This window comes from Amblyraja radiata, chromosome 9 (assembly GCF_010909765.2).
Source record: "Amblyraja radiata isolate CabotCenter1 chromosome 9, sAmbRad1.1.pri, whole genome shotgun sequence".
Classification (NCBI taxonomy): domain Eukaryota; kingdom Metazoa; phylum Chordata; class Chondrichthyes; order Rajiformes; family Rajidae; genus Amblyraja; species Amblyraja radiata.
The window spans coordinates 12068951-12079427 of NC_045964.1; the positions used below are offsets into that span (position 1 = coordinate 12068951).

The 10477-nt window shown below is 43.6% G+C and overlaps 1 protein-coding gene across 1 annotated transcript in view; it reads right to left on the reverse strand.

Moving 5' to 3' along the window:
- LOC116977291 (regulator of microtubule dynamics protein 3-like) overlaps positions 1–2036 on the reverse strand; it is a 79257-nt gene extending 77221 nt beyond the window's left edge. Inside the window, exon 1 of the mRNA XM_033027788.1 lies at positions 1632–2036. Within this exon, the coding sequence (XP_032883679.1) occupies positions 1632–1818 (187 nt within the window). The 5' untranslated portion in view covers positions 1819–2036. The remainder of the gene's footprint in view (positions 1–1631) is intronic.
- Between the last annotated feature and the right edge of the window lie 8441 nt (positions 2037–10477).

Consider the following 10477-nt stretch of genomic DNA (forward strand, 5'->3'; position numbering starts at 1 on the left):
TAACTCAGCGGGACAAGCAGCATCTCTGGAATGAAGGAATTGGTGATGTTTCAGGTTGAAAAAGGGTCTCGACCCGAAACGTCACCCATTCCTTCTCTCCTGAGATGCTGCCTGTCCCGCTGAGTTACTTCAGCATTTTGTGTCTATCTTCATATGGAATGGCTTTGCTCAATGTAAACAAGCCTTAGAAAAGACCATGCTTATTTACTTGCACATCTTTCACCAAAAATATATCATCAGTAATGTGCAAGGAATTGTAAGTTACTGAAATTTTACAATCACGGAGCAAATCCGAAGGGTTAAAACAGTCACTTAGGTTTGTTAACCATATTGCATAATTTGCATTCAGTCATCACTTGTCCATTACTAATTATTAATGATCTGTAAGAAACTGCTGAGTAGAACCGGCCAATTGATGGAAAATTTCCTCCCGAGTCAATAATTTATTGGTCACATATAGGTTGTTTTTCAACAGCTGATCAAATTACTGTAATCACAAAGATCATCAATAATGAATTTTGTCTGAAGTGACACAAAAGAACTTGCTCAGAGCACAAAACAATTCAGTGCATTATATCCACCTTTCATTGTATAGATAAATCAACAAAATAAATGCCAATGGTATAAAGTCTGCTGAGCAGAATGTGCCTGTGAATGGGGATGAATGGAACTTCCCCTTTTACTGCCACACTCAAGTCCTACATTGCTTTTTTGCTAATGGAATTGATCATCTCAAATTATCCAGCCAGTTATCAATGAAATGTTTAACTAAAATGAGAACTGGAGAGGATATCAAGATCCTAATCGGGAGATTAATCAGGATCCTGATTAATTTAGGCCAAATCCACTTCATGCATGGATGTTCCAACAAACAACAAACAAACCACCTAAGCAACCTAACAAAAAAGGCCTTTCACCAGTTTGCAGTTTCGTGGAGGAAGAAGAAAGAATCTTACTAACAACATTTTTCTTCAAACAAAACGTGGTCAAATGAAGGAAGATTATCATATCCACTCATCACTCATTGTGACATTGGATCAGGGCTCAAGTCATGAGGGTACTGACAGAAACTAAATCTCAAGCTACCGACTGACCCACTACTTTATAACCATTGGATTCTTAATCCTAACAGATTTACAACATAATATTCAAGAGCACCAACACAGTTCTGAATCTTCTTAGCCATGTATTTGGCTGGTAAAAAAAATAGTTGCTGGGTATCATTTATTTACAGAAGTGTTCTTTAGATCTTACTGAATTGGCTAACCCAATGTTGAAAATTCCAATCTCTGATTATACCTCTACTTCAAACTGAGGTTGAAGAACTCATGACAATTATGACGGTCAATATAATAGTCACCACTCTCCAGGAGGCGACAATTTTCCATAAAACAAAGCTGCACCTAAAAAAAAATGCTGTCTGTCCCGCTGAGTTACTCCAGCATTTTGTGACTACCCAAGCTATTTTTATGCATTGCGCAGCGAATGCAATGTTATGGTAGTTTGATGCGGAGGGGGCAAAGGAGGAAGGTGGGTTAACTGCATAAACCCAACGGGTAGAGTTTGCTGAAAAGGACATTGATGGCACATTAAGTAACACCGACAATAACCCATCCAACTTCATCGCTCACCTTCGTTACATCGTGGTCTTGAGCATTTTGGGTCCAGATCATGCAAGGAAAATACACGTCTATTGCCGGAGGTCCTCTTCCCCCACCCTTTCTTGTACGCCAGGTACATTAGTCCGAAGCCAGCGGCCGCTGCCAAGCCCAACCCCACGTTCACCCGGGACTCGCATGTGATAAGCTCCTCTCGCATTATGTTGCAAGGCTTGGCTCGGTTGCCGATAATTGTCCTACATCATGCAGGTACGGCGGTGGCCATCAACTTGCTTCGCTGGCTCTGCACCTGTGCTCGCGCTGAGAGCCGAGCCGAGCCCCGCCCCTCACGTGACAACGGCCCAGGTAACCGCAGCCTCACGAGCCCCTAACGGTCGCTCTCGCGCCGGCTAGGCACCGACTGTCAGCTGCGACAGCGACCTCATCTCTCGAACAGCCCCCCCACCCCCTCCCGAAGCTCGTAACCAGGGCTACTCCATCCACAGGTAGTTGTTTTGATCTCCTCTAATCGTTATTGGCGTGTCCTCGGATCACCCTCCCCCTCACTCCTGTCATCGCTGAGTGTTGTCCGCCAGCTCAAACGTGGCTTCGTCAGAGAAACGGAGCGGCCACCTTTGTGCTGCCGAATAAAGAGTCCCACCCGCAACCCCCACCCCCCGGAACAGCCGGGCCTCCGACATAGAGTTCCGCGTCGCACCGCCCTTGCGCATGTTGTCAAGTCACACTTAGATAACCTGGCATATTTTGGGCGGGCCGAAAACATTACTATTTTACTCATTTGACATTACTAAACATAGTCCACGTGCTGATTTATTGAACATAAACACTGGATGCTGGACATGCTCAGCATCTGTGGTAAAAGAAACTGAATTTATTACTTTCTTTCCACAGGTACTGTCCAATTTGCTGAGTGTTTCACCTTCCCTTCTCAGCTCCAATTTTGGGAAAACGACTGTAATCATCCAGCTTACCTACACCCCTCACAATTTTATAAATCCATGTAAAATCACCCCAGCCTCATTTGCCTGATGAAAAGTCCCAGCATCATACGGGAGGGCTGGTCACCCAACGCAATATTCCACCTCTCCACCTATTCCAACATTGCTGGCCAGTGGGGGGGAGGGGGGGGGGGGCTTTCTGTTGCGCTAGTATGGGTGTTATGGGCCAAAGGGACTGGTATCCAGAGGGCTAGTATGGACATTGTGGTCCGAATGGATTCTTGGGCTGGCAGCTCAGTCACTGAGGCCTGGCAGTACAGTCACTCAGACCTGGCAGGCTGGCAGCTGTGAAACTGCCAGAAATTCTGCCTAAAACTGGTGGCAGACTGTGAGAGAGAAGGGGGTGAGGGTGAACTGAATGGACTATTGGGCTGGCAGTTCAGTGAGTCATGGCTGGTGGGCTGGCAGTTCACTTACTCATGGCTGGTGGGCTGGCAGTGCGATCATGGCTGGTGGGCTGGCAGTTCAGTCACTTACAGCAGGTAGGCTGGCAGTTCACTTACTCATGGCTGGTGGGCTAGCTGTGCAGTCACTCACGGCTGGTGGGCTGGCAGTTCACTTACTCAGGGCTGATGGGCTGGCAGTGCAGTTCATTCAGTCACCGCTCCTGTTGATAAAAAAAAAGACAATTTTAATATACAGAGATTGAGCAGTCAAATTTTAACAAAGAAAATCTGAGAATTTATCTCAAAAGTCATCATTCAACGAAACACGCTTTTAATGACAACATTCTTGGTCTGTTCCATGAAAACGTTGACATTTCCCTTCATCTTTCCTCGGCTAAGAGACACATATAGTTTTCCATGCTGAAATACCGGTTTGTCGAGGTACATCAACACCTTCTGCATTGTTTGTCCTTGTGCTTTATGGATCGTAATAGCAAAACTTGATTGAATGGGGAATTGGGTCTGCTGAAGGGGAATATCTTTACCTGTTAAATTGAGTGCATACTCTGTTCTCTGCTCAGCATTCAGCAGAGGCCCATTCTCCTCAACAAATTGCTGTTGTTCAGTTCTATCGTATTGCAATTCCTGCAGCAATTCTGGATTGTCATCATCAAGGTGCATCCTTCCATTTCTTGGTTGTGGCAAATTAAAGAATTCCATTCTTTTGTTGTAATTCTCAATCCTCTGGCCTCACTGAAGAATTTGTGCAAAACATTTTTTTGAGGCGGGGGCTGTCGGGGTGGGGTGGGGTGTGGCAAACGTCCTGCAGCCGAGGGAGGGGGACGGCTTCAGGCGGGGGCTCTCGTGGTCAGCTTCAGGAGGGGGAGCATCCTATAGCCAGGCGGAGGGCAGTGTCTTGAGGTGGGGGATGTGGGTGGGGGGGGCGACCTACTCATGGCCTCTGGACTCACTGACTGCCTTGGGATTATCTCATGGTCTCTGGACCGACCGACTGACTGATTCACTCATGGCCCCTGGACTGACAGACTGAATCACGGCTTGTGGACTGACTGACTTATGCCCAACTTCTGGAGTCACATCCGACTTTTGTAATCTGGAAACTGGAACATCCACATTGAGGAACAGCTTCTTCCTGAGCCATCAGGCTATTAAACATAACGAATAAGCTCTGAACTACGAAAGACTATATTCTTTGTACTATTTGTTATTTGTTGATCACACACACACCCTCCACCTCACACAGACACTCACACAAACACTCACACAAACAGACACTCACACACACATACACTCTCACACACACACTCTCACACACACACTCTCACACACACACACACACACACACACTCACACACAGACACTCACACACACAGACGCACACACACACAGACTCACACACACACAGACTCACACACACACAGACTCACACACACAGATTCACACACACACACACTATCACACACACACTCTCACACACACACATATATAGGTAGGTTGCACGGCAGTTGGGTCACGACCCGTGACCCATACTGTTGCTACGCTACGCCAACTGGAGTACACGCGATGAACTGCAGGTAAGCACTTACCATTGTTTCCATCATAGCGGGCCCATTAAAACCCGCCGAAATGGTCAATTTTTGCACTAAATAATTATGGAAATCGGGATAAGCGTGAGAGACATTTATCCTACTTCAGAATTCCAAAAGTGAGGAGAAATGATGGTAGATAGAAGCGAGAGCTGAAGGGACTACAACAGCTAAAGTGCTTGGCAGACATTGGCCGTACAGATATCGAGATTGTAAACATTGGATTATTGCGTTTGCTCACTGCATTTCATCAACATTATTTGTGTTTTTTCTTGATTCCTTTGGCATCTAAAAAGTTTCAGAAGTGATAAATCTGGCTGTAAAATGTTAAAATCACCCATGGTTCTCAAGTGGGTTTTTTCATCAAAAAAGAAAACACCTCTGAAGCTAAATTTATCATTAAAAAATCGCAAACCATACGTGGGTTTTAAATTACATTTTACTCAGATGCAGGCCAAGGAATGGCAAAATTGTTAGTTGTTAATTGGACATAATCAACCTCAGGATATTGACAATATCCTATTGAAAGGGAGTGGGTGTTTAAGCTGTCAGGACATTTTATTATTAGCCAAAATATACATCTCAATAGCATAATGATAGAAAAGTTACTTTTCCACACACCACTCGTAAATCTGGAGATTTATTTAATGATAAATTTAGCTTCAGAAGCGTTTTCATTTTGCATGTAAAAACCCACTTCAGAACGATGGCCGATTTTAAAATTTTACAGCCAGATTTATCACTTCTGAAACTTTTTAGAAACCAAAACCATTTTGGTGTTTTTTAACAGGTAAAAAAGTACATGTTTTGTGTATTAACAACATATACCGGAAGCTGAGATGTCCTCCAGATGGATTGAGCGGCTCTGTGCGTCAAGCCCTTTTACCCAGTGACCTTACGTGCAACCTCCCTACATACACACACACACAGACTCTCAGCCACCCACTCCCACACACACACATACACACACTCACTCACACAGGCACACACACAGACACACGCACAGACACACACATGCACAGACTCACACACACTCACAGACTCACACACACAACAAATACTAAAATGCCAAGTAACTTCAGAACGTGGTAAACTTACAGTGTGTAAACCGAATGATTCAAACGTTTAAAGCCTCCGGTAGAGGCTGCTGCTGCTGAAGCAAAAACATGCTTTAAATAGCGTCCAACAAACACTCACCATAGACAGAGCAGTCAGCTCACTTGAATTATTCAACTACGTCTTCACTCTGTGCCTTCTGCAGTTAGCGCCATCTTGCCACGAACCGGAAATGACGCACTCAGCAGCATCTTGCCGCTAACCGGAATTGACGTCATCGCGCCATCTTGCCACGAAGCAGAAGTCACGGAATGAGCGCCAATTTTGCAATTAAAGACAGTCCTGATCTAATAAAATGTTTATGCACGCCTTATCCATCCGAAAACTGTTGCAACCATTTTTAAAGCCAAGAGAAACAAATTTGCAAACTCTTTACAACCAATACATTTTCTGAAAACATTTTTTTAAAGCCAAGAGAATCAAATTTGCAAATTTTTTACAACCAATACATTTTCTGAAAAAAACACACAGACACACACACACTCACTCACACACTCACAACCAATACTAAAATGCCAAGTAACTTCAGAACGTGGTAAACATACAGTGTGTAAACCAAATGATTCAAACGTTTAAAGCCTCCTGTAGAGGCTGCTGCTGAAGCAAAAACATGCTTTAAATAACGTCCAACAAACACACTTACCAAAGACAGAGCAGCAGCTCTCTTGAATTATTCAACGACGCCTTCACTCTGTGTCTTCTGCCATCTTGCCGCTAACCGGAAATGACGTCATCGGCGCTATCTTGTCACTAAGCAGAAGTCACGGAATGAGCGCCAATTTTGCAATTAAACACAGTCCTGATCTAATAAAATGTTCATTCACACTTTATCCATCCGAAAACTGTTGCAACCATTAGCAACAAATTTGCAAACTCTTTACAACCAATACGTTTTCTGAAAACATTTTTTTAAAAGCCAAGAGTGAGTGGGCGGGCGGGTGGGGGGGAGGAGGGGCGTGATTTCACAAGTTGCATGGGCAGCGAGAAAACTTCTTCAGCGAGTGGGCGCCGCTAACCTCGCGATCTGTAGAACAAAGATCCTATAGCGAAGCGGAGCTGTAGGATCTTTGCTGCAGAATGTTCTTGTTCTTTCTGTGCCTTTTAAAGAACGGGGGGGGGGGAGCGTGGAGTAATGTACCTCGTGGAAAACTGCGCATGCGCATTGACAGCAGCAGCATTAATCCACAGTGGCGGGGAGGAGGGGCGGGGCCAGGAGGCAGGTAGGCTTCGATTGGTGGGCATGTGAACATTGTGACGTCAGCAGCTGGCAAGCGGCGATTTTTTTTTTTAAGTGAGTTTTGTGAACAACTTTATTCAAAATCAGGGGAAATAATTGACCGAATTAAGAGAGGAGTTGATTTCTGAAATCAGGTTAAATCCCTACCGAAATATGTAAAAATCTCCAAGTTTTTGCATCTGGTTTTCGAGGAAATACGTTTCAAAGGCAAAATGACACACACCCACACACAAAGATTCACACGGATGTTATCGAGAATGGAGGGCTTGAGTTATAAGAGAGATTGGATAGACAGCGACTTTTCCTCAGGCGAATGAGGCTGAGGATGATTTTAATTGGATTTATAAAATCGTGAGGGGTGTAGGTAAAGTGGATGGTTACAGTTGTTTTCCCAGGATTGGAACTGAGAAGGAATGGTGAGAAGGGAAATATTAATAGCGGAGCCGACGGGCAATCTTTTTCATGCAGAGGGTGGTGGTAGTATGAAACGAGCTGCCTTAGGAAACTGCAAAGGTTGATAAAATGTTTAAAAGACATTTGGTTAAGTACGTGGATAGAAGAGGTTTACAGGTCTATGAGCATAACACAAGCAAATGGGACTAGCCACTCTGACAGTGGAGAAGGCCCAGGACAGAAAGGTCAGTGAAGGGTCAGTATGGGAATGTGAAGGAGAGTTAAAATGTTTGGTGACCAGGAGGTGGACTGAGCGTAGGCGTTCAGCAAAATGATCGCCCAATCTCTGCTTGGTCTCACCGATATATGGGAGTCCACTCTCCACCCCTCTCCTGCGCTTGTCGTCCTGCTAGTTCCATTGTTTGCATCCTTATATCCTTGGTTATCACCTCTTCCACAGCCAACAATGGATCATCGTGGCATCAGTGCTGGCTCTGAACCTTTCTGAACCTTTTCATACCTCTAGTTTCCCTCTCCCCATCTCACACTGAAGAAGGGTCTCAATCCGAAACGTTACCTATTCCTTTTCTCCATAGATGTTGCCTGACCCACTGAGCTACTCCAGCTTTTTGTGTCTATCAAAGAGAAATCATGGTTAGTATGGATGAGTTGGGAAGAGGAGCCGCTTTCTGTGCTATAAGACTCTACAAGAAATTGATGCATTTGACCTCCTGTGCTTCCTATGCCATTCAATTAAGGCCATTATTGCCTCTTTCCTGCACAACCCCATATCTCTTAATTCCGTTAATATGTAGGAATCTATCAATCTGCTTTGAATACATCAAGTGACTGAGCTTTCACATCCTTTTTGAATGGAGAATTCCAATGATTCATATTGTGCATGTGATCCATGGATCTAAATACCCGAGTCTGCCATGTTAATTCCCTTAAGAACTTTGTATACTTCTTTACATTCAAGCAAGTATAAGCCTAGCCTTCTTAACTTCTCTTTGTTTGAGCAATCTCCTATCCCAGGAATCAATTTGGAGTGCCAATGTTGTGCATCACTTTCCTTAGACAGGGAGACATAATGTTCCTAATTTTCCAGATATGAAGGCTCGATGTAATTGCAACAGGTCTCTAATCTTTGATGTATTCATAATTAATACGTTGCCAGACTCAAGCAAGGCTTCCATTTTACATCAATACATCTGACAACAATAAACTTGAACCCTAAACCTAAACCCGAAATCCTATACATAAAGGCTAAACCACTGGGTGTTAATGTTCTCTGGTTTGTTTTAGGTGGGGGGTGGGCCGGTGGAAACTTTTTTCAATCTCTTACTTTGCTGGAGATGCGATTGCTTTCCAGATCGTATCTCTGGTCGCTCTGCGACCTAACATCATGGAGCTGGCGGCCTTGCTCGAGACTGACTTTGAGCCCCACCGCGGGGCCGTGGACTTACCATCGGAGCCTGCGATACCTTCCCTGGGATTTCAACATCAGGGAACTCGCAGTCTCGGGTAGTCTCGCAGTCGGGTAGCTCCAAAGTCGCCAGAGGTTCGACTAGCCCCGACCCGTGTTCCGATTGCCCGGCGCAGTGGAACTGAAATCCCCCCGACGCGGGAGCTTGATCGCCCCGACGTGGAGGGCCCGAACACCAGCTATGGGAGCCAAGATCGTCACGTCAATGGAAGGCTCATGGCCCCCAACCACGGGAGAACAAAGAAGAGAAAAGATTGAACTTTTGTTTCGCCTTCCATCACAGTGAAGAATGTGGAGGAGTCACTGGTGGATGTTTATGTTAAAATGTATTTTGTGTGATTTGTTGCTTTTTATTGGTATGACTGTTTGGCAAATCAAATTCCTCGTATGTTGCAAAACATACTTGGCTAACAAAGTATGATTATGAATTTTGCATGATAACAAAGGCAGGAGGTGGGGTAGGAGGGGTGTTTATTTTCTACGTCCATTTATATGAGCTATAAATTGAGGTTTTCTGTATTTTTTAATGAGATTTCATGCTTACTATTATATTTATTGGGATTATTTGCATAACATGGTGTTGTGAACTTATGCAATATTATCAAGAAATCTACAAATCATTGAAATTCCCAAAATGTAGACATCATAAAATGTGCTCTAATCAGTCACTGTGACAGTTATAAAAAAAAGTTTTCATTAAATATTTTATTTCCAAAAAGTAACCTCATCAAACTTGGCTTAATTTCACTTTCAAAACAGAATGCTGGTGATATAGGGATGTCCACCATCAACTTCATCATTTGCTAGCTCGAGTAACTGCTGCACTCATCACCTTTCTAGCTATTCTTAATGATTGTTCTAAAATCATGTGTGTGCAGGAATGAGTCGAAATTTCCAGTTGGTTGTAAGTCTAAATAAATAGTCTCTGATGCATGGCACTGTTAACTGAGCCAAGATCACAAACTAATTTCCTATCATTTTCCACAATTCATGATACGTGCCATTTTAAATCACCACTGGACTCACTTTTGAAACCAATTACCTATTTTTCTAAGAATTACATTGCTTCCCTGGATTTCAACCAGAGACACTTTCATTTTTTGGGTTGCTTTTGCATTTTGTTTTTCTGGCTTGATGCAGTGTTATTGTTTTTTCAATTTAATGAGTGGCTGATTCAAGCATCTGCTTTCAATAGAATCATTTGGCAGGTTTCACCAAATTATCCCATCCTTCTGCATATTCCCACTAGCTCCCACACATTAGAAATACAAATTTTCCAATCAAGAACATTTGGATTTTTCATGGGCTTGTAGGCAACAGAGAACAGAGAAAATAGTTGATGCCAGACCATCAAATTGTGTTTCACCAGCCTCTGAGGTTTAAGACATGACGGGGACAAGGAAGTTATTGAATTTTAGTTTAGTTTTTATTTGTTTATTGTTGACAATTTAGGCTTTGTTGGCAAACCTAAGACTTATTGCCCATTGATTATTGTCCAGGCTGTATCAGTGTGGATATCTTCACTGAATAGCCGTGTTCTTTGTCGTAATTTTGAATGGCTCCATGAAGTCGACCCTCTGTGCTATGATTGTTATAACTATTAATGATTTGGGTGTGAATGTAGGAGATGCAATT